Below are 25132 nucleotides of genomic sequence, written 5' to 3' on the forward strand. Positions count from 1 at the left end.
TACTTCCACAGCCAAATGAAACCAGGGGTGGATTTTATGCTGCTTTTCTCCACATAATTGTTGCACTTCAGTCGGATTCCCCATTATATGAGCATTGTGTCCATGAAAACAGAGAAATGATGCCCACTAAATATGTGCTCAGATTTAGCAGCGCATAAATGGATCTGGTCATTGAATAATTCATACGCATTTACATGAACTCCCGATCTTTCACTCCAGTGAAACAGAGTAGAAGAATGAGGTAGAGAATAAAAGGAGCAGAAGACAAGTGATGTTAAAATGAACATTTATAATGACTCTTTGTTGCCGTCGCAAAAATAATCTTTAAAAAACAATTCAATTATTAACACTGAAATGCTGACTTCACTGGTAGTCCACGAGTCATAAAACACAACTCACCGAATTTCTTTTACAAACACAGTACTACAGTTACATTAAATAGTCATTACCGTTAAATCTATTCATGAATAATGCTCAAATAAACTAATAATAAAAAACAATGACACGTTTAAAATCCTCTCATTCCCTCGCCATAGTAGCTGCTGTCTTTTTTTATCAACAGTGTATCATTTAGAAAATATACTGCTTCTGAGATGTTTCTCTGACAAAAGCAGAAAACAGACTGGCAGCATAACAATAATGGTGCGTGAGCTCAAACGTCGTACAATTAGGGCGATGTTTTTCAAGGGGAGCGGAGATTCCTGTGATCTAACACTTAGTTATGTAGGCTGGCTGCCTTTTGGCTCAGTATGGGATTATTTGGCACTCTTACTGACAAATATTTGCCATTAAAAAGCTTTCACCCTTTTTTGCTCAAATGGCACAAGAAGGCATTTCCCTCTCATTTCCCAACATATTCAGAGGACACTTTCGTTTTAAAAGACATACAAATGCTGTCCTGGAAAGCCCTTTTTTAGTAGTTAACACTGTGGACTTTGTCCTCGTAACAAACGGACCACCGTCATTAATATCCAAGAGAGATGTACCCAATCAACAAAACATCACTTTGCCCAGGTTGGAATATATGATCGTATGCTGTCAGTCCATTGTTTTCTGAGATGGACAGAACAGAGGTTAAACAAGGTACAGAAGATTGACAATGACATAAAAATGTTTGCAAGGTACTGGCATGCTTTCTTCAGTTTACACTTAAGCAAGCGTTCAGCCCTGCACAATTGTCCACGTAACTAGAAAACAAAAGAACAGCCTCACAGACTTTGACAGTAAAAGTGGCGTGAAATCCAACACATACATGAGTTCTCGGGGATGGAGAAGGTCAACTATGTTCACGGGAGGTTCAGAGGGTCAAAGACAAAAACGGCCTCATGTCTGGTCGGCAAGAATCCTCAGACGAAAGAGCTCAGAAAATACCTTGATCCATTTCAATGGTGGACACAGTCGCGGATGCTCATTGTAATGAAACTGAGAGAGTGACACTCAGGTAGAAGAGGTTTTAAGAGAGGAGCGAGCAGCCTCAGCCAGTTTGTAGTGAGTCGTCGCCTTCTTGTGACAGGGCTCCATTGGGGTCACGGTGGATGAACGTCCAGAATACATTTGGAGAGAAAAACAAAAACGAATGTGACAACTTTTGGAATGATGTTGTAGTTCGTTTGGCATTCAGATACGAAGCATGTAAATGCAACAACAAGGGGTAGTAACATAAAATAATGAGACATAAATATCATTCGATTTCCTAGGTCTTTCAAAGTCTAGTAGCTTTCCTCCGTGATTCTCATCACGCTGAGGTGGCAGAGGCCATCTTCATTTTGCTGGTGCCAATTATGTTTCTCAGATCTGACGGCTCATGTGAACCAGACCTTGAGCTTGCATCCCTCAGTACCTCCAACCCAGTGCTTCCATCCCAATTTGCTGGAAGAATTTTAACCATTTTCTTATGTTTTTTTTTTTTTTATAATTGAAAGCAAAGGACAATGCAAAAAAGGACAAAGGCATACACATCACTCATGGTTTCACCTGTTAGCTCAAAATACAGCACTCAGTGATTGACACAAACCTCAGCTGAAGGGAATGTGAAGGAGAACAGGTGCAACTTTTCTATTTTGTCTGAGACTCCAGCCCTTTCCATCATTCTTGAGACCCAACGGGATTAGGGAATAAATAAATAAAAGTAATATTAGTGTAACAGTAAATAATGGCATTCATTTCACAGCCAATTTGACCACTGATCAGTAAAGTGCATCTATGCAACACCAAACAAACAAGATAATGTTGACAGCGAATCGGAAGTTGTGTTAAAACATGTCTGGTTCATGACTATGGCCGTGTGAGGGCCTACCTGACTATAGCTGAAATCTGTTATTGACATAGATATTAACTCTACATGTATTTGACATTCCTGCCCTGAATTTAACATTGAAGACCAATAACTTTTGACAGAAAAAAGAAAAAATAAGAGTGAATGAGTACATTCATAGATTAGATCTGGGCTTTCAAGCTGTGACAGAAAAAAATATATATCTAAAAAACGTCATTGGACAGGTGATATGAGTTTCAACCTGTTTATAAAACAAATGCATGTCTGATATCTTAAAAAAAAAAAAAGAACACAAGGAGCCAATGCACTGAATAACATTTTCACGTTTGCTTGTTTCACATTTTAAACACTCCTCACTGTACCTAAAAATGAAAATATCTTCTCTGATGATCTGTAGAGAGATGGACTGATGAGAACTTGATCTGAGATGTGTGTGTGTCTGTGTGTGTGTTTCTGTGTCTTTTTTTTCTTTTTTTCGGGCCAACATGACAATAATGAGCTCCCTCCCAACTCACAACATAAAAAACAACTTTTTTTTCTTTTTTTTAACATGAGGCGAGTAAAACTTAAGTGCTTTACATTGACTTCATGCAGTGTTATGTCTCTGAATGTTGCGAGAGACACCTCGCAAATGTTTGTAATTTTTTTCCTCCATAATTTACTTTGATACCATGCAATAGAAGACGTGCAAAAAGATAACACCTAACTCCACAAACACATTTTTGATTGTTAATGGCTATGTTATGAATGCTTATAACATGTTATGCTTAGTCCATGCTGGCCTATAGAGACATTTGTGAGAAAACAGCAGTACTTAAGCCACAGGTCAAACAAACACACAAGGGATGCATGGAGTGTAAAACAACATGGATCCATAAAAATCACAATCGTTAACTCTTATTCTATGTACCTATGGGATAAAACAATGCACAAAAAGTTCTTTGTCCTTTGTTTTCTTAAGTAATGTATTTGATTATCTTTTCTTAACTTAAAAGACAGTGTTTGATTGGCACTTGATCAGCACTTCTAAACAAGTTATTGATATCTAACATTTGATCGCACATCTACAATTTCAGAAGCTGCAGAGGTCTAGTTTGGCACAGGTTGTACTATGGAGTCTATTATTACTTTTACTATCTTACCAATACTGTATAGTACTCTATACACCTCGTTTTATGCTCCAGCCGTTTGGAGCATGTTTCTAATCAACAGACCAGACATCTTTTCAACTAAAATATTTTGTATAGTTTACTTATCAAATAGCAGCATTTTCATAACTTACAAAAAGTACATGTAAACCTATTCATTCAAAATCTTAGTAATTTCAAAGGTTCATACAACAGACATTAAACACAAAACAGGACAACATGCTACTATATTGCTTCCAATATTCTTTACATTTTCTTACTGTCAAACTAAATCATCAATGACAGAAATATGGACACCACCAGCTGATGATGAGTCATCATAATGCACAAACAAATCGCGAAGCTAATCTTAATCAGGCTTAGTTGGCACTCTCATCATCCACACAAATATAACATAGTTCACATTGTATCGACAACGCTGGACTGCATTTGGACTACAAACTAGAATAGCTACAATAAAGTACATATAGATCATATGACATGACAGTTGTATTCCACAGAAATGGATTCTAGTCATTTTCAGATAAGAGGATATGCATAAAGGATGTCATTGTTTCGGCTTGAGGTCACAAACAAGTTCCCATCTCACACTCGCTATCGTATGCATTCTGTCCTTACTCTGCTTTGTTTCGAGGCTGAAGCTTGAGCTCAGTTTGTTCAGCCGACATATGAATATTTATCTAACCAAGATTAGCCTTTTCTGGAAAAAAAACGAAACACTTTCTCTTTCCTTAAAAGGCCATAGTTCACAGTCTAAACCTTCCTAAATCCTATTGGTTCTTATAGTGGGAATTTGATACTTTGAGCTAATGTTGCTGGTTGGTTTGGTGGGTGTCACAGCTTTGGAGGCAGGTGTTGTCTGTGCATTATTTAGCCTTGTGAACTCTTGCGGCCTGGGAAAATATTTCCTTACCCTTATGACCTATAGTGCATAACTCCCACCAGCAGCACACCCGACACACCGCCCATGAGAAGACAAGACAGGAGGAAGGAGAAAGAGGGGGAGAGCACAGTGTAGGAAGAAGCATAGACAGGGATTAGGACACAGGAGGAATTATCGGAACGGCGAGGAACAGCAACATGCAGGGGAATAAAATGTTGAGAGAAAGAGGAAAGCCAATGAGGGGCAGAGAGAAACAGTATTTGGCACAATGTATTGATCAGGCAAGCAGTCCAGTTACATTGATAAAACACCCCCTTGTTTTGTGCTTGTATCTTATTATATGCTTAAAATCTTGGGCAGTAAAAGGTTATCTTACGCTAAGATTTCACTAGTGGCCACATTGTAGTTATGGATGACTGGAGCCTTCCAGACACATAGTGAAAGGAAAGATTTCAGTTAGGAGAAACGGCTCACTGTTGCATTAGTCATGCACAATGTTCAGACACAGAGAGTGGTTTCAAACACTTGCGAATCCATTTACGTTCAAACATTAATTGTAAAAAGAGACAAGGCTATTCATTAAATTTTCCAAAAAACAGGAGTGGTTCTGATTTTCTTGGACACTACTCAGCACCAGCCCTCACAGCCCAGTACTCAGGAAGCTGATCATAGAGCTTGGGTTGATGGGGACAATTGAAGGATGTACAGTGCTGGAAGTGGACTTGGGGCAGGAGCATAACAGTGCAGGAAGATGTGGTGGGGGAATCATTTGTGGTTCGCTGATCAGAACTTCAACTAATTTGGGTGCAATGCATTGATACTGGTGAACAGCAACATCACAAGACGCCCGAGTGTGAATGCTCTTGTGGAGATATCCCTTTTGTCAGTATTGGTATGTCTTGTGTATGTGACACAGATGTGCACATTAAAATATACTAACATCCCAGGCAGGGACAGACACGCTTTACGTTGTGATCTTAATGTCTCACAGTGCAGTCTTCAGAGACCCAGTGTACTCAGGATGAACACCATGGATAGCAGCACAGCAGGAAGCCAAGGTATTCTTTGCGTGCTTGTAAATGCTCTAGACAATTTGCCTCCCTGCATTGGACAAACAATTGCCCATGACAGACAAATGGTGCCAAAAATATTTTGTTATGTTTTATTATGTGTTCAACTTGAAGTTGGTGAGTGTTAACATGATTTGGGAACGACAACAGGCTGCCTGCATGGTCTACAAGATTGTAGGTTTTTGTTGTTGTTTTGATGCAAATTGGGAAGGATGGCTCACTAGTCAATAGTTAGTCCAACCCTTCTTTTCAAGTGTCAGTCTACTTCCCTTTCATTAGCGAATGTCTCTTGACTATTTGGTACCCTTCATGTAAAGGCAATCGTTTCTTTGTTCACAGATATTGGTTCATACAGCTTCTCTTAACAGAAATGCTTTTGAGTGCTTTGTTCCTTATGCGAACTGAACTGGTTAGACATGGCATCAAGGTAGACTTTAGGTTATTTCTCTCAAATGTGTGACTGGGAGAAATATATTGTCAGGTCAAGTCCAATTTAGGGGAAAAAGGGTCTGCATTGGGAGTGAAGTTAGACTTCAAATATTGAGACTGGATTGCTTTCCATGAAATGCTGAAATCAGTCCTTTTTCATTAGGTGAGAGGCTGGGTCAGATCCAATGAGCTACTAGCGACTGGATGACGCATCAGCCTTTTTTTTAATCAAGTAAAGACATTAGCCTTTAGACTAATTAGATTCTGATTACATGGTAAAGGAGATATAAACCTAATCCTATAGCACCAAGAAAGGGTTAAACAACAAACATATTTATGTATTTGTAGCTGTGGCTGAATATGCACGTATGTTTTAGTGTTTGTGCGTTTGTGGGAGTATTATCTATGTATGTTCATGTAAAATATATTTATACATTCCTGTGTGTCTCCTCTATCCTCTCACATTGATTATTTAACCCCTGAACTATTCTTGCAGACAGCAACAGTGAAGTTCAGACTGGTTTTGAGTTATACATTTCTTTCACTGCAACACAATGTTTGATCCCTGTAAATAAAAAATAGCAACAGGCTAATATTGTTTTTACATTCAGATCAACCTGCATTCACAGGTTTAAATAATCTATTTGTGTTTGAATGAGACCATGTCAATAAATAAAGGATGAAAATATAAAATACCCAAATTTAGAAACTTCAATTATGATATGAGCCAAAATTGAACGTATGTGAAAGTAGACATGATTATACTTGGATTGCTTCCCCATAGATTGAGATGACCTCAGGTGCTTGTCATAAAACCTGTCCCCTGTTAACAATGCCTTCTGCATTGTGTACAAAGAGCGAGGTTTGTAGAACAGCTCTATTAGCTGGTTGAAACTTAGTCTGACACACTCAACTCACCGGGAGCTGAGGTTTGCAACTGAAATGAAAACCAACAAAAAATAAACAAAAAATGTCAAATAAAACAGCTATGAGGTTTTGGAGGAGGGTGAAACCTTGCGGCCTCACCCTTGAATCTGCAGCTTGGCAGTGGACCAGTTCAGCTTACTCTGATCACCATCGTCAAAAGGACTCGACACAAACTTTTAAAAAACATCAGGACGTCAGTCCTTAAAACACATTCACATATCACACACACTTATCTTGGTTGTCTCCCCCACCTCCTCCTTTGTGATTCTCTCATTTGATACTGAAATATTGAACAGATATTTGGACATTTCTTTTTTCTATTCATCATGGCCCTCTCAATTCCCTTCCATCTCTGTCTTCATCCTTTCCTTCTTTCCTCTTCTTTTTCCTTTTAGCCCACCTTTTGTGGGTTGGTAGCACGCACACCCTGCTCGTACGTGATCCTCTGGCTGATCAGATACTGCGCTGCTTGTGTAGCGGCTGGCGACCCTGTTATGGTAACTTTACGGTTCCGAGTACCAGGAATGAACTCTCCCTTTTTGGAGATCTGGATTCGGGCTCCTGTTAGCTCCTGGTACTCTACCAGCGTTTTCCCTCCTTTCCCCAAAATGGCACCAACCAGATTCTCCGGAACAGCAATCTCAACCACGTCCTTGGCCCCATCTCCCAGCTTCTCTGTTGCCAATAGGGAGGAGGCCATCAGTGGGGATGAAGCATTTAGGTAACCATTGGAAGCCCCTGTAGCAGCTGCTAGAGAACCAAGGGAGAACCCACCAAGACTTGCAGCAGGGTGGCCAGCACTACTGGAGGCATCGCTAGCGTATGAGGCCAGCAGGTTAGCTGCAGCAGCAGCAGCTGGGTTTGCGCTAGCTGCTACTGCGGCAAGGACCCCAGAAGCAGCTGCAGGGTTGAGGCCAAGGCCAAGGGTGTTAGTGTTGTAGCCATAGCTGGCCAGTGTATTGAGAGCTGAGGTGATGGCCAACAGGTCATTGCCAGAGAAGCTGGACATGGTGGCAGGGAAGGCACCCATTCCCGTCAAGCCGGCCTGACCCAGAAGGCTGGAGGCAGTGGCAGCTGCTGCAGCTGCGTTGGGCAGGACCTCTGCCGTGTTGGCATAGGGGGAGCCAGTGGGGTTGGAGTTAGCCACTGGGCCAGAGACGTTAGAATAGCTGATGTTGAGACAGCTGCTGCTCTGAGGGTCCTCCTGGATCTTTTGCACTATGATTTCCACAGCCTTGCGGTTCTGTTCGGGCTCCCCACTGATGGTAACCACTCGCTCCTGCAGGTTGATGCCCTCTGGCTTCTGGGAAAGCTGTACCCATGCCCCTGACTGCTCCATCACTGCTTTCACTGTGGCTCCACCCTTGCCAATGATCAGCCCAGCTGTGCTATTGGGAACGATCAATTTGGCCTGCGGAGAAATAGAAAGATTGAGGTAGCAATAAAGTGTAATAAGAGCCAGATTGAACAGCATAAATGCCCCACAGAGAGGGAGATCTTAAACTGAGTACCAGTACCAGTATACCAGCCCCCGCTTTACTCAGCGGTTTGTTAATCCCAGGGGTTTAGGCTGCAGCTGCCACACGGCTGTGTCTAGCTATGAAAGACTGTAGGTAAAAATAACCACATACCCTAACATTTTCCTGACCCTATCAGACTGTAGGTCATGGCCCAGACAACAAATAAGACTATAAACAAGTTGTCCTGGAAGTGAACTGTTTCTACCACACAGTGACCACACACACACCCTCAACCTACTGACTGTACAGTATCTCACCTGTTTGACACGGTCGGGGTTGACAGTGGTCTGTGGCTGCAGTATGCTGACTGGTTCAGGTTTCTGGGCACTCTGGGGCATTTCGCGGACTTTCTCCGCAATGAAGTTGTGAACACCATTGAGGGCTTCGACTGTACCCTGTATCAGACAGACGCGTTCTGTTGTTCCTGCGATGACAGAGGAGAAAGAGCACAAACACAAGTGACCGGTTACTTCAGTATAATGCTCTCCGAGTGCGTACTTGAAGAGCAGATTTGAGGGATTCACTCGGGCGGGCCCAGAATCTATTTATATTAAGATGTCTTGGCAAAGAAAATTACTTTTCACAAAGAGATCCAATTACTAAGCAATTCCTCGCTTCTTCCATTTACACACTCATTACAGACACAGCTGAAAAAAAGAACCATGCTTGGTTTGTGAACCACGAGGGTGGAGGTGTTTTCTTTTTTCTTTTTTTGTGGTGGGGGGTTGGAAAGGGGGCGGTGAAGGGGGAGCTCATTCCTATTCAATGATGTAACTCTTTCAGTGCTGTAATGCTGAGCCTGTCCTAGCCCAGCAGCTCTAACAGACCAAACACACACTTCTTTCTACACCCACATTGACAACCGAACAGGCATTCCGTTACCATGGTAAAGGGGCAGAGTGTTGGAAACAGGTGATGCAACAGCGAATCCATTATACTTCCTCACAAGATTTTTAAAACGCTCTCCCTTTTGTATCATCCTTCCTGTACCGCTCTCTTTAACATTTGACTGTTCTCTGACCGATTTTCTTCAGTTACTTCCCAGATCTAAATAATTAAGTGAGAGAAAAGTGTTGCATCTTCCCCATTGATCGGTTGTATTTGTAAACGGCAAAGAAGAGCTAATGAGGTGAACTTGTGTCTGAGCAGCAGAGCTCGACTGCATGGCAGTCATTTTCATCTGTAACTTAGTAGAATCTCAACGTACAAGATTGGGAGTGGCATCCATCTGTTCTCTGACCATTTATGAGCACTCAGGAAATGCTAAAATGAATTCACAGAAATCAGTCAAAGTCAGACTGGATTGGCTTCATGCCATGGACATGTCTAAAATGGATTTAAATAATCAATAGATTTGTTCAAGCCTATCAGGAAAAGCAATAGAAAACTCTAATTGGGCAAAGGGCATCTGACCTGAAACTGACCTTATTTCCTTAGTTACCTTTACTCTCATTCTCAAAAGTAGACATACAGTACTACATGATGCATGAATAACCTATAATAAACCTGTTTGAGATAGTAGTCCTGCACATGTTACCACATTTCTGACTGTCAACCTGTGAGACCAAAATAAATCTGAATGAATTCCGACTGAAACACAAACAAACTATAAGTTAAGTAGAGCTTCGGGGAGAAGGCCAGTTGGTGCCTGTTGGTGTTATTGTGCTGCACCTGCTGGTCATTTTTGAAATGACAAAGTGATAGACTGAAGCCAGCAAGTACAAGCCCTTTACTTGTTTTGGATTTGTTTGTCAGCATGTGCATCAGTTATAGAATATTAGTTTCAAAGTGATAGTACAATTCATTATTTTAATTACATGCATGCAGCTTTCAAGGAACTGGGGAAAAGTCTCAAATCTAGTGCCGGTTGTCTGAACGTGAATCAGACAAGTTTTCACCCTTACTTTCTAATAATGTTAAATGTACTGTAGAAATGGTCAAAATTGACATTATTATTGTCTATGACATGCTCTTGTTGATTCAGCCATGTATACCAACAACAGACACAAAATACAAAATATGTGGATGTTATAACCAATATGTGGGCAAAATTAAATTACACAAGAAAAGCTGGGACTTTCAGACAGATATGTCAGTGATGGCCGTACTCTGACTTACTGAATTTACCTAGAGCAACCTCTTTGCTTGCCCTACCAACATGCAACAAACTCGGCCATCTTGAGTGATGCAACAATAAAGAATATTGCCCTAAGCAATCAATACTTTTTCTTCAATTTCAAAAACTTATAATAGTGACAGTGTAACTCTCAGGTCAGGGAGAGTTAGTCCTCAGACCATGATGTAGTCTTGACTACTGTAACAGCGTCCTCACAGGTCTCCCCTAAAAAGTCAATCAGACAGCTGCAGTTAATTCAGAACGCCGCTGCTCAAGTCCTCACTAAGACCAAAAGAGCAGATCATATCACTCCAATCTTCAGGTCTTTACACTGGCTTCCTGTTTGTCAAAGAATTGACTTCAAATTACTACTGTTGGTTTACAAAGCACTGAACGGCTTAGGGCCAAAATATGTTTCTGATGTTCTGCTCTGCTACGAACCATCCAGACGTCTCATGTCGTCTGAGACAGGTCTGCTCTCTGTCCCCAGAGTCAGAACTAAACATGGAGAGGCAGTGTTCAGTTTCTATGCTCCACAGATCTGGAACTAACTTCAAAAAAACGGCAGGATAGCTGCAACTCAGTTCTTTTAAATCAAGTCTGAAGACTTTTCTGTTTGCTGCTGCCTTTCATTAAATACTATCCATGCATTTCTTGTACTGCACTGTAACTTTTATCACCTGTCTTATTCTACTTTAACATGTATTTGTTTTCTCTTTTTAATTATTATATTTTAATGTGATTTTACCTGTTTCTTCCTAATTGCTTTTAATGTTTTATGTAAAGCACTTGAATTGCCTTGTTGTTGACATGTGCTATACAAATAAACTTGCCTAGCCTTGATGTAGGACTACAGAAACTATGTCACTGATGACACACCATATGGAGGACATCGAACTATGTGAATGTTGGAGTTTTATTCTAGACCCTTTTCACTTCCGGGACTGCTTGCATCAGCTTTTGCCTTCTGTCTCACTTTGAGGATGATGAATTGTGCAATAAAAGCTGTGAGCTTTGAGTTGTGTGTCCTCTTGTTGGCAGGTAGGGGAGAGAAATGTGTCAGTGCCCCAGAGAGCACACATCTCTGCCTTCAGCTTTTCCCCAAGAGACCGATGAATCCCAGGTCTTCTATCTTGATCTTGAAGTATGAAAGTTTCGTCACAATTTCAGTTGCTTGAGCTTTTCTGTGATTAGAAGCTGGCTCTCATTATTCAGACTGTTAGCATGCCACACAATGTATCACTGTCATCACATCAGCAGATTTTTGAAGTAATTGTTCACACTTCTAATCGAGCTGGAATGTTTTTGTTGGAATTCCCCCTGCTGAATATATTCATCACGGCACAGCGTTGCCATGTGGCATGGTTCACCAAAATGTAAACACAAATTTTAAATCTGGGTATCTATCATAGAGTGCCATTTTACCCAGTAAACCTGAAGCAGTCCTTTGGAAAACGTTTACACCATATCACATGCTGACCACAGGTTCCCAGCAATTTCTGTTGCTGTAGTTTAACAAATGACAGAAAATATGCCGGGCATAGCTTTTTAGAACAGAGAAATACGGAGCGGGTTCTAATAATAATGTAAATTAAGGCAGAAACATAACACTGTGAGACCCTTTGGAGTACTAGATAGCATCAGGAGGATGTGGGATCTGATGTCTGTGTCACATTAAAATACACCAGGGATTTTACAACTAGAAAGAATACAGACACAATGTGCAGCATTGACTGCAGCTGCTTTTAATCTTTGGTCATAAAGGTTAAGGTTGATGATGGTCTATATTTTTCTTAAGGTCAACAAATCTCATGAAAAGACCAAAACCAACAAACCATTAGTCAACAGCTAAACACATTGGTACCTTGTCTGTCTATGGCTCTCAGCCCCAAGTCTATTGGTTCCTACTGAAGACAAATGCTGCGTTCCATTATACCTCCGAACTCGGATTTCCCAGCCCGGAGGTCTGGGTGGTGATTTTTTCCTGACCTACTGAGCCGGAATTCCAACTTGGAGGGACGTTCCAGTTGCAATTTCTGACTCGGAGGTTGTCCATTCCGAGTTCTGAGATTGGTTGTTTACAAAAGTCTCTTCTCTCCGCATCATGTTATAAACCCAGCCCACTATCAGATAATCTGTTGTGATTGGACCGGCAAGATTTCTGCGGGAGGAAATCACTTCCCAATGGAGGAGATCCAGACCGAGTCAGGCAGAGCAAATGAAATGAGCTCCCAGAATTCATCTGGGTCACAGGCTAGGGAGATACTGCATTTGTTTGGGACTATTTTTAGCAGTGGATTAATACACATTCGGTACCCAAGTGAGTATTTACAGCAGCAGGACAGTGCTGGTGGTCTTGGTGCAGGAATGACTCAATCTAAATTGCAGAGCCCATGTTTATGGTAAATCGAGGGACATGTCAACCTGTGCAACATTGTGGCTCACTGATGCGTTTTTAAAAATGTTCTGTGGACAACAATGGAGCTCTATAATGATAAGGGATATCCTGTTCTGAATACAGACGATACATTTTAGTAGTATACATTTATTTTTGGTCATTTGCCATATCTTGATGTGTAGTGAACTAGACTAATGCAAACATTTTGTTAATTAAGTTCAGCACCATACTAATTCCACATTGACAAAAAACATATGCGGGCTAATGCAGAGTTCACACTAGACGATTTTAAGCTTGATTTGCCGCTCGCTGACAAAAAACCTAAATCAGAGGAAAATTGCCCTTGAATCAGGGCTCGCAAATCAGCACTCGATCGCTTAGTGTGAACTACCAACGACGTGATCAAAGGGAGTCACGATGCCTTGCCGAAGTCTGCCAGATATCTAACAGGCTCAATATCTGGAAAGGTCGGGGAGCCCAAATCCTGTAGTGTGAGCTGTGCTGTGACGGGCAGTGAGTGCGCTGACGGACTACAGCCAATGACATTGCAAGAGGACACGAGCTGCAGCTCCCTGAACCCTGTTCGATTAGTCACGTCACGTAGTCTGAATAGCACAACGACTCAAAGCCTTGCCATTAAAGGCAGCAAGTCATGTACGGTACGATTCGGTTTTCGAACAACGATAGGTTTTCCTAGAGTTTTATTGTTAGTCAACTTCTTGTGGACAAAGTAATCATAGCCAGACAGCTAATGTAATTTGAGGAGCAACAATGTCCATGTTGAGGTTGCGATGGATGGATGGGTCCACAAAACGGTGGATGGATGGTTCAACAACCCCTGTTGAACTGGTAGTATGCTGAACGATTAATTTTTTTCAAATCAAAATTGCGATATGATTGTTCCACAACAGTAACTGCATGTTTACTATCGTAACTCGGATGGCACTGGAGTGCAAACATTCGCCAAGGCCCAAAATCCCCCTTATATTCAATCAAGCCTGATAGGTAGGCCAACAAAACAATGGAGATCATGGACTCATAATCTCCGTAGCAGAAGAATGATAGGTTGAAGGAGAGACCAACCAAATTAATCCACATTATCTCAGCTACACATCGGTGGTAGACACATGTTTCTTGCCCTATTACCATACAGCGGCTGAAAAAATCATACCCCCCTATGAGTCCCCTAAATATGCCTGATTCATGCATTACCCCTTAGGAAATTGGTAAAAATGTCAAACATTGCCCAACCTCGCAATGTTAAATAAAGTGATTTTAAAAAAATCCTGGATCTGCCCCTTTGTCCAGATCCACGTCACAATGTAATGGGTTCTGTCTTAGCCCATGTCCCATTCTTCCACAAAATTCTGTGGAAATCCCTTCAGCAGCTTTTGTGGAATCCTCCTGAAAAACCAACCAACCAACAAACAAAAAACGACAGGGGCGGAAACATAACCTCCTGGTAATAATGGCTTCTATATAAACGTCTTTTAACCATATTTTTAAACTAAGTACGTATTTTGACCCAAAACCACCATCTATTACTAAACCTCAATCCAACAGCATTGTGTGATCCATGTAGGCTTAAAATGCGCTTATTTAGATCAGGGAAATTTAAAAAAGAATTGGACCTTGGTATTGCTAAAATCCTGGATAAGGGCCTGAGTCCAGTTGTGACCAATAAGAACTAAGCAGGAAGTGAAGGCAGGTGACTGCATCATCATTTCCGAGCATCTCTGTTTTTACCCATCCATGCTACAACACTGGAGTTCTCAAACTAACACAGGTCAAGCAGCATTCCCAAACTTGTGTGGACGACGAGCCTTAGAATACTGCAGCGTAACGACTTTTCCTAGTTGAAGCAGGGGAGAATCACCAGGAAGAGCCCATGATGTCACCCAAGACAGAAATGATGCGCTCCTGTAGGGAGCATGAATGAGTGGGTTTATACTACATATGGAACAAATTGTCTTCTCTTTTTTGTTTAAAAAAACCAACCCAGCTCACTCTGAGGAACAGTGTTGTTTTAAAGTATGAGGTCACACATTGGGACTGATATTTTAATGATCCGATAATGGAAAATATACTCCCTGTGTTTCTGTGACATCACAACCCCCTCATCTGTTCGTGGTCTACAAAGAAACTCAATACTCATACTTGGCTGGAGGCCCGCTGCACAAAGCAAAGGGTTTGAAGTTCTCTTTCTAAGTTTATGTCCAAATCGCAAAACTCCCACGACTCTCTCACTCTCAACTGCATAAATTCGCGGATGTGTGTAAGTAGGTGTGAGTGGGTGTGTGTGTGTTGAATGCACAGTACGATTGGGTGAATGCATAGCATGCTGCGTTCATAAAGGCACACGTCGTTCAGCCATTCCATGTTTCACACTAGATAAATGAAAACAAAAAAGTCAGCACCCATGAGTTCTGGGGAAAGCATGCAAAGAAAGTGTTTAAGAGGAGAGTGATGTAATCTTATCTGGCCTGAACTCTCCCAACTACCAGGAACCAAATCTGAGAGAAACAGTGAGTGGGGAGGAGGAAAGAGGGAACTTGGCGTGTGTTGGTGCAGCTTGAGTACAGCTGGGAGAGGGGTCATGTCCACAGAGAGGGATTGAAATAGGCTATTTCTGGGCCTGCCCCCCTGTCCCCTCGCTCACATACAATCATGCATCATCCACACCCTTCACTATCTCTGCTCATCCATCTCAGTCCGCCACAGCAGGGCCCAGTTGTACAGTTCCAATCAAGACCTTCGAATTCATGGTTTCATGTCTTACGCTGACGGATGCGAGACGTGAGGTGGGTGGGAGTCTCAGACTGAGCCATCAAGGGGAGGGATGCAGGAGAAAATGGCTGCATTGGTTGTTGTCCCTTGATTTCTCTAGTGTGTGATTGTGCTACCGCAGGATGAGAGATGGGTGTGTGAACACGCATGCTATGTTAGCCCAAATCACACCTCGTTCACACTGAAGGAAGGTAAAACATGGGTAGCTGTTAAGCATGGCATTGAATTGATTGCCTCGAGAATTTGGGATACATTTTTTGGCTGTATGTAGCTGTTACAACATTCACCAAGTTGGTCATATTCAGAACAGCTAGAGTTTCTTAAAGGTCCCTGTACCGACTTCTCAGAAAGTAGCCCCCTCATCTATTGTGTAGTGTTCACTAGCAGTCGTTTCATTTTACTTGTGTGGGCCAGAACAACTGCCCAATCAAATCCTTGCCAGCACCCTCTCCCTGAACTCCTCTTCTCACTCATCATGATAACGAGAAGGGGGGATGGGCAGAGCAGGTGGTGGCCTATGAACACATCTACAATCCAAAGAGAGAAATAAAGATACCCATCACTGCCTTCATTTGATCTCATGCCAGTGGAGAAGCCATATTTCACTCCCTCAAGCGTAGCTGGCCTCGTGTGAGCAGAATGTTGAGCAAAGCCCTATGAACAGGCAAACATTTGATCATGGCTAAATAAAACATGGTGGACGAAAGAAGTACAAGGCGCCTTCTTCTTTTCCTTTGTCCCAGTGCTTAGTAACTCTTCGTAACATATCACCTGTTACTCCCAAATTTAAATCAAACGTGAAGTGCATCTGTTGTGTTACATTTCGTTTTCTACAAGAAATTATACTGAGGGACTTATCCAATATATCCAATAATCAAAGTAGCCATTTTGATGGAAAACTGAGTCAAGGCAATCAGGGAGACGATAAAAAAAAAAGTGTACGACTATTACGCAGGGATTATTTGCTGGCATGCGTATCACAAAAAACATCTGGACCTAATAAGCAGCGAGCGCTCAGCACCTGTTATTCTTCAGCAGGTTGAAGAATCCTCTGAGGCATGAAGGACAAACACCCAGACTCCTCTACAACTCAGGCATTTGTGTTTCCAGGATAAGATGGCTCAGCTTTGACCTCCATGTGATAGGGGTCACCAAGCTGCACGCGCATCCTGCTCCCGTTGACATTTTTGAGTGAGATTCCCCAGCACGATTGATGCTTTTGATGCAGTCATTTTACCTCCTTTTGGGAAGAAACAACTTCTTCAGACTTCACTATTAGAACAGGGACACAGTTCTTGTTCCACAATGACATATAACCATGAGCATTACAAAATATGAACCTTGCACTGAAGGGCGCAACCTGCTCGCCTGGCAACTGAATTGAAACTGAAAATGCCTGCAGACTTGAATGCAGCATTTGACAGCGGTAACAGCTACATGCATGTTTAGTCCCTCAAGGACATAAGGACAATCACGTTCAAAGTGCTTACGATTGGTGTGTGATTGAAATGTAATGCAGTTATTCATGGAAAGCCAAACGCTATCAGAGCTCTCCTGCACCAAACCATTGCTCCTTCAGATGGGAGATGAGTCAGACTCCTCCTCTCATATATACATATACTGTATATATGGATCTATGCTCATCGATTTGAAATACTGAGTGTTCATTCTTACCTGGGTAGAAGTCTTTGGATTTGGACAGCTTAATAGTGGCACCGGTCTCTTTCTGCAGTTGTACGATGGTCTGGCCGCCTTTGCCAATTATAGAGCCGGCTGCATAGCTGGGGATCAGCACCTTCAGGAAGTACTCGCCCTCCTCTGGGGGAGAGACACACAAAGTGGGAATGGGTCACATCACGTAAAGCAGCACTGGACATCATCACATGCACCATACTCGTACCCAACCCCCAAAAGCCTGAACAAGCAAAAACTCGCAATGCTAACACACAGATTTGACATATAGAGTATGGGGGAAGTGTGATAACATAATAATGAGTCTGAATTCCTCTGGTGAAGGGAAGGATTCTACTCTTTGAGTTCTTTGTAGTTTTCAGCACATTCACATTTTATTGGAGATTAGTGACATGTTCTGTGTCCCAGATTTTTGTAGAGTAAATGATGACCTCCTTTCCAGTTTGCAGAGGTCTAATTTTAACTGTTTCAAGGAGTTTTAGCAACCTCTGGCTAAATACAAAGCCCAGTCCAGTGTTACTAATCACTGTTCACACATGAATAAAGGGAATGTAGAATCAACACTTCAGTTTGAATGTGAAATCTACCCTGATTTTCCTGGGAGACGGAAACACACAGAGGACTAAATGCAAACACATGAAGTCATTATCCATGCAGTTCATTAATGCCAATACAAAGTGATCCTTCATAATTAACAGACGTGAGAAGAACATATGGGAACCAATCCCACCGATTTGCTCATGGGGTACACTGCCAAGATGGTCTAAATCTCCTACATTTTGGAAGGGGGCTTCTGTGGCTTACAGTGGCTTGTAGAATCCAGTGAATGACAGCACGTCGGTTTGGAGAATGTGCAGTCAAACGCACTTCACCCCTTCAGCAGGGAAAGTTCCTTTTCCCAACAATTTCTAATTAAGAATAAATCAGTGTCTGTCCAGGAAAACCCTGATCTCACAGACTGCACTGATGTAGTAAAAAACAATCAACCACATATTGAGCCTAGACCTAAATATAATCAAAGAACCTGTGAACAAGATATCACAAATATTACATTTATAGATGTGGAGCTTCCGTGATTCCCCGGTGTATTCCAAATATTATATTGATGATGTCATGGTAAACACTTGGTACAGGTGCGTACTTACTATAACGCACTGATACAAATACTCTCCTCTGCATGCTGATTTCGATGCAATGACGTCATGTTCGATCCTTTTCAGCTGCCTCAAGGGTGACGCTACTGAAGCAGGCAGAGGTGCAAAAAGGCACAATCCACCTCTGTATGACAAGATTTCTTGTAAATTCCCAAGTAAAGAATAACTTAGATTGCTGATTATGGGCCACAGGGTCTGTCATCAGACAGGTTGTGGAGGGTGTCGATTGTTGGGGCATGACCGGCATGGTGGGAAGAAAAGATGGTTGGATGGAGGCGTACCACCCCCCCGCATTCAAACCAACCTGTTGCCTCTGTAATGCACTCATTGGATTCAGATGTGAATGAACATGGCACTGTGACATTAACGAATTTCACAGCCTACAAGTTAGCTCTTCTCCTTATTGCATTAATATGCCCCTCATGTTCCATTCAGACACAGGCTTGTTTTCGTGCACATCACCCATAACCAATGGCTCTGACAAATATTCAGACAATGACATGACTGTTAATGGAATTCCCTTTTCATTTTGATTAATTAGCCATGGTTGTGAAGAAAATGCCAAATCCCAGAGCAAATTATACCCACATTTACATTTGCTCCCCATCGAAAAGCTAGTCTATACTGTATGTCAGGTATTGTTTGATTTTTCTGCGATCACCCTCACAAAGGAAATACGAGATAAACCTTTACATGGACATCACATAACCAGCTCTGATCATCCCTGGCCATTGTCCGGTCTCTGGATTTTCATGCTATATTGCAGTCAGCTCTCCGCTTTTCTCACAACGAATAAAAATAAAATGACCTTGGTGAAAAAATAAAGATCATGCATGACTGACATAGTCGCCATAAAGCTTTTGAGCCCCCCCCCCCCTCCTATAACAAGATATCTGATGCCCTAGCCACACAAAGAATTCAATTTGAATGATGGTTTGCTGGTTGCATGATCCAAACATCCAAAGACCTGTTGTTGACGGACAAGCCCAAACCCACTGCGTAACTTTCTGCTCATCTTCAACCAGAGTAAACCCAGCAGGGAAGGAAGCTGCAAAGAATCTCCCCATCAGCCTTACAGCCCTGTTTGCTGTCATTACTCAATAATTCATTCTGTCCTAGTGTCTGAGATCACAGTAACAGGTTTTAATGGCGTCATGTGGTAGAGTAAACATGACAATCTGTTGCTGCAGTCCGCCAGGGAACGGGAGCAGTGGGGCACATTGGGAAGCTGAGCCAGTGGGGTGTTAGTTCAAACCCCTGCTTCCAATACTGGAAGGATGGCTTGGAGGAAAGACACAGACGCTGAGCCAAATGTGTTTAGTTAAGTCACTCGAGGGGGGTGGGTCAGGAGGAAATGCCTTGTGACCGTCCTCCCTCCTTCTCACTACCCTTCCAAGTATCCATTCTGCATTTCAATGGACTAACCTGCTGCTGACAGACAGCATGGACGGTGGAACAAAAATGAGCAATAATGGACACATGAGCTTTAGGGGTATGAAACTGCACGTAGTCTAGCATGATGGATAAATTCAACAAGTCAGACAAAAAGAGTTTGAAGCTTACCCATTCTGAGATCTGATGCTTCTCAAGTCCTCTGTCAGATCGCCATCAATGCCGGGACACAATCTCTAAAGGGGATCTTAACATTAGCCTAGGCATAGGTGCAATGGTAGTGTTGAGGAATGCGACCAGTCGACCTTTTTCGACGAGGTTGAATTCATCAGTGGATGCAGAAAAAGAGATTTCACCGCAGCATCCGAGCCATGCCTGCAGCTGGCCAGAGCCTCAATTGTCTGAGAAAATGCTAATGCAGGCTCTCAGTGTTTTCAGTGAAAGACGGCACGCATTGTTCAAGCCTGCATCGGTTTGAAGGGGGGGGTCTTCCCTGCCGCATCACCCTTTTCACTGCTCTCATCCATATTCATCGAGTGGCCTGTCCGTCTGCAGCAGCTCGCAGGACTGACACCTCGATCGACCAATGGGTATCTTCCTCCCTCCAGTACGTCATGTCCCCACCTCCCGATGCCGGTCCCCAAAAAAATTGAATTTTCTCCTCTACTCCGCCTCTTTTGACGCAGCACTATAAAGTACGGCAGTCCATTCACTCACTTTTTTCCGTGGAAAGTGACAAAGGTGAAGTGGCTGAGTGAGCGGGCTTCAGCGGTGAATGGGGAATCATGTAGAGTGACCTTCAACAGTGGCTGAAGAGGTGTATGGATAACATAAGCAGATGAGGAAGGAGGTGGAGGAGGAGTGATCTCAGACGGCGTGCCTTACGCCACCCACCCTCCTTTCCTCCTTTCCCCCACCCCCAATCCCTTAGACGGCCATGTTTGAGAGGGCGGAGGGGCTCATCAACCATTGCAAATGGCAGTGCCGCAGAATGGTGGAGGGGGGGCGATGAAGCCAATCACTACGCCTATAAATCTTACACCGAGAGGTATCTAAAGTGTGTGTAAAAGCTGCAATGTGCATGCGTGTCACTGTCTGTGCGTGGACACGGGGTGGGGTTCAACTTCATTTAATAGTGCCTTCCAGGGAACCTGTAAAAAAGGAACTCCTTTTTTTTCCTGGCTGCTGCCTGCTTTCATCCACAAATCAAACCTTAACACTGTGGCCCATTTTGTTTAGCAGCGAATGCATTCCAGAAAATTCTACCAGTCTCGTTCACCGAGCGATGCTCTGGTATATAGACACAGCCTCCCTGTAGACTCCACTCCCTCGCACGGTCTATCTATCTCTCCTTTTCTCTCCATTCTTCTCAGTCTCTCTTTCACTGCCACCTGGCAAATTCACAGTCCGCTCACGTCACATCACTCTGCAAGGGCACCTGTGTCCTTCCCACCAAAAAGAATAAATAGAAAAATACAGCTCACATTCCTGTGCCAACCTTTCCATTAGCAACATTGCGAGATCATACCTAATCCCTCAGCCACACAACCTTTTGGAAGGTGCATGCTTGCCAGTAACATGGGCTCAGAGTATGGGTAATTAGACAGAGAAATGAATGAAAGATGCTCACTCTGAGGCAAGAAGGGCGATGCTGATAAAAGAGGAGTAATTTCCCTCATTCAGTGTCCACAGCTCTTAATGCACAAAGAGGGGCTCAGCTTTGAAAGAGCACGCACTTTCTTCTCTTTGTTGTAGCTGCCAGTCATGTTAATGATTTCGGTAGGAATAACGTGATCAATATCAGACGCAGTCAAGGGGTTGGTGATTACAGGGACAGCTAAAGATAATCAGGCCGTCTGCCACTGTTGCCAGACGAGCTGTGGGTTTGCAGTGTTACACACAATGCATGACGATCACATGAAATGGGAGGCGAAACATTTTCCTCTCCATGTGCATTTCATGTGGACATTAACAGGGAGTCTGTTCCGGAGCTCAGTCTGTGGGACTGCAGTCCAAATGAGCCGCAGAGATTTGCCCTGTGAGATACTCATCACGATGAAGCATTTCACCTCTGTAGATCTACTGCACGTGCTCACACTTTAGAGAGAATTCTGAGAAATGTCAATTACTTTTGTATTAAATGCCTTAAATACAAGCAAACTGCCATCACATGACACGCGGAACCATGTAAAGATGTTCAGGTCAAGCCAAAAAATAAATCAACTGAGAAATCTGAGAAACATTTACTAATAGTTGCATAAACCAGTGGTTCTCAAACCAGTTGAGCAAGCACCAGTGAATATTTATGAGCATGGACATTGTTGCGTGTATTAATGCATTGTCTCTAATGCAGGAAAATAAAGCACCAGTTTTATTCATTTTTGACAAATGCACAAATGTATCCAACGAGGCCTTACAGAGCTAGTTATTCTTTAATGTGTCCAATTCAATCAATCCTGACTCTTGACTTTTTTTTTTTAAATGGCATTCTAAAGTATATAGTATATTACTTATTGTAGTTCATCTGCAATCCGAATATGAAAGGAACCCCCTTCAGAGTAAGCCACGTCCTTTCATTCGATTTCTTTCTTTGCCACACTCTTGTTTGTGCACCTCCGGATTCTAAACGTCTGTGATGCAGTGACGCCTTCAAAGAAGATCAGGTTGGTAAAATGATTATTATAGAAAATGTAGCACAAAAATGACAGCACAAAAACGTGGGAACGGTCTGTGTGAAATTAATTACACTTTTTTTTCCCTATGCGTTACAATTTTCCAAATGGAATTTCACACCATCCAGGCGTTCACATCGCCCTGATGTTGGATGAGGAGAACACCATGTGACTTTTCTGTTCGACAGTGGTTTGCGGAGCGCTAATGGAGGACATCTGGGGGCTGAATCTGCTCTAAAATACTGTCTGCTGGCACAAGAGTCCTTTTGTGTCCTGCTGAAATGACAATTCTGAGGTGCGGCAAAGATGCACGCGTGCCGTTAGAAACGGGATATAATGGTGCCGTCATTGAATGGCGGGATGTGGGAGACGGACACAGACAAATTCCAGCAACATATGGTGGAGAAAGTGCCTCGTCTCTGTGGACGTCTCATCAACATTAAGTTGTTGAATAAGTGGTCCCTGTGAGCTGTCACAAGACAAACTGAATCCTCACCGACATCTTACTGATGTGACTGATACAGCAGGTGTGCACCTCATTGGTGTTTCTTTATTGGTCATCACCACTTCTCCTCCACAAAATACAAATGACGGTCAAGTTGCTAAAATGGTGCTGCAGTGTTTCTGTAGTCCGGTAGCATTCTAGTATTTCAGAATCAACATTAGGCCTGTGTATCATACCATGTTCTACAGTGAAATCAAACATCAGCATGTGGTAACAAAAATACAAAACAGATGCAGAGATTTGGCAAACCCCTACGACCTATAAATAACTGGTGTTTGATAAGAATCTAGGCCGCAAGTGCTGTTGCATGTGTACCCTACCAGTTGTTCCGGGTTGTGCGAGTTTCACCTCCAAATTTGCACTTGGGCACACTGAGCTTCAGACATTGTTCATTTACCAGCCTATATCCTGATCACTGACACTAACTCCACTCAAATCCATCACCTCAGCGACCACAGGAGCTCCTGCTGCTGCGACTCGCCAGTGCTCACCAGTCAACACTGAACTCTCCAGGATCAAAGGGCAGTTTCCCTTTTAGATTGAGCAGCCACTGTCCTCCAGGCTACTCACGTATCATAAAGACAAGGTTTACTATTTCAGTGGGAGACGGACAGTATTGGGAGTGGATCCCAGACGACAGGCACCAGGAGTCACAGAGGGTCACCGACTCCTGATGCACAAGTTGTTCCCACTTTCTCCTGTGGCCTCAGCACAAGGAGCTATAATGGAACATCTGAAGACCTCCAGATGTGGAGCAGGCAGGTGGATCTGACCTGACCCGAGGAGGTCACTCTCTCAAGTCAGGCTCTGTATGAAGCCACAGACTCAAACAGTCAGTGCCTCAAAGTGCCAAACGCACAGGTGCTGCTGCGCGCCCGCGGCCCAGACCTGCTTCTATGTTGTGCATGTGGAGCCAGTGAAGGCACCACGACACGACGGCTCGCGTTGTGCATCTCTCTCTCTTACCTCCGGTGTTGGTTCGCTTGGTGCAGCCGGCCTCCTCCGCCGGAGCGTCCAGCGGTCGCTTGCGGGAGTCGGGGTTGTCCGCCTCCATGAGCGGCTGCTGCAGGCCGAGGAGGTTCGTGTTGGAGTAGATCCCGTTGTGGTCCACGGCAGCTCCGACACCACCAGCCATCATCATCTTCCTCCCCTGGAGCTGGAGATAAATGTGCGCTATCCCCCCTTTTCTCTCCAACACACACACACACACACACACGCGCGCGCGCGCGCGCACAAACACACAGAGAGGCGCGCACGGACGAAAGCGCACAGCGGCGTCACCACCACATCGCCCGATAGCGCGCACCGCGACACGGACGACGAATGAAGTTTTGGGGGTCTCGAACGGGGCTGAGAGGGAGCGAAATGTTCGACAACAGAGGGGTCGGGGGTCTCCCCTCCCCGCGGCGCCCTCGCGGAGCTAAATATAAAATCCCATTGAGTGAAACGCGCTCCGGGGACGCGTCGCTCCGGCAGCGTGCTGCCTGTTGTTGACGCGCAGGAGAGACGGAGACACGCCGAGAACCGCGCGTCTTCAGACGGATCTGCTCCAGAGTCTGACAAGAGAGAGGCCGGGGGGACAAGTGCAGCAGCTCGGGGGGGGGGGGGGGGGGGGGGGGGGGGGGAGACATGTTCCCATCAAGTCCTCAGCTGTTGTTGTTGTTGCTGGAGAGACAGTCACTTCATCACACTCTTCAGTTGAGGGACCTTTATGATTATTAGTGCTTCATCAATGTCTTCCACACGTTGCCTGGTCTTGTGTTCAGTTAAAATACAAATCCCACTATCATTACTCACACCAAGTGACCTATTTGGATAATGAAGCGATTGTTTAACACTTCATCAGTAAGGTCAAAAACTCAGTCTCTTCAATGGCCAATATTTTCTGTTTAATAGTTTACTATAACGGGTTTGAACAGCTGGTCAGACTAATGTAATCTGATCATTTATAGCGGATGGGTCGTTTGAGAACAATGAGAAGTGTCCAAATTCAAAGGGTTCAAAGTAACTGGACTAACCCGGCAGCGCAGTGAGGTCAGTGTTGAGTCAGGCACATTGAGCTGACTGAGTTGAGATTCGTCATTTAGATGGAGGTGGAGTTGTCTGTCAATCATCTGTAGGTTAGAGGCGACCGTGTCAATGAGGAAGAAAATAATGAGCCTCA

General features: G+C 43.4%; 1 protein-coding gene across 2 annotated transcripts; it reads right to left on the minus strand.

Annotated features, from left to right (window-relative positions):
• Positions 1-269: 269 nt before the first annotated feature.
• On the minus strand, positions 270-24517 carry nova1 (NOVA alternative splicing regulator 1). 2 transcript variants are annotated; one of them, XM_035626875.2, is made up of 4 exons: positions 23935-24517; positions 17228-17371; positions 8510-8676; positions 270-8143 (listed from the first exon to the last, which is right to left on the minus strand). In XM_035626875.2, the coding sequence occupies exons 1-4, from the start codon at positions 24107-24109 to the stop codon at positions 7124-7126; spliced, it is 1506 nt and encodes a 501-aa protein (XP_035482768.1). In that variant the 5' UTR covers positions 24110-24517; the 3' UTR covers positions 270-7123. The 2 variants fall into 2 exon arrangements, with proteins under 2 accessions (XP_035482768.1, XP_035482769.1); XM_035626876.2 differs by lacking the exon at positions 23935-24517 and adding an exon at positions 19963-20366.
• Positions 24518-25132: the final 615 nt, after the last annotated feature.

This window comes from Scophthalmus maximus, chromosome 2, assembly GCF_022379125.1.
Source record: "Scophthalmus maximus strain ysfricsl-2021 chromosome 2, ASM2237912v1, whole genome shotgun sequence".
Lineage (NCBI taxonomy): Eukaryota > Metazoa > Chordata > Actinopteri > Pleuronectiformes > Scophthalmidae > Scophthalmus > Scophthalmus maximus.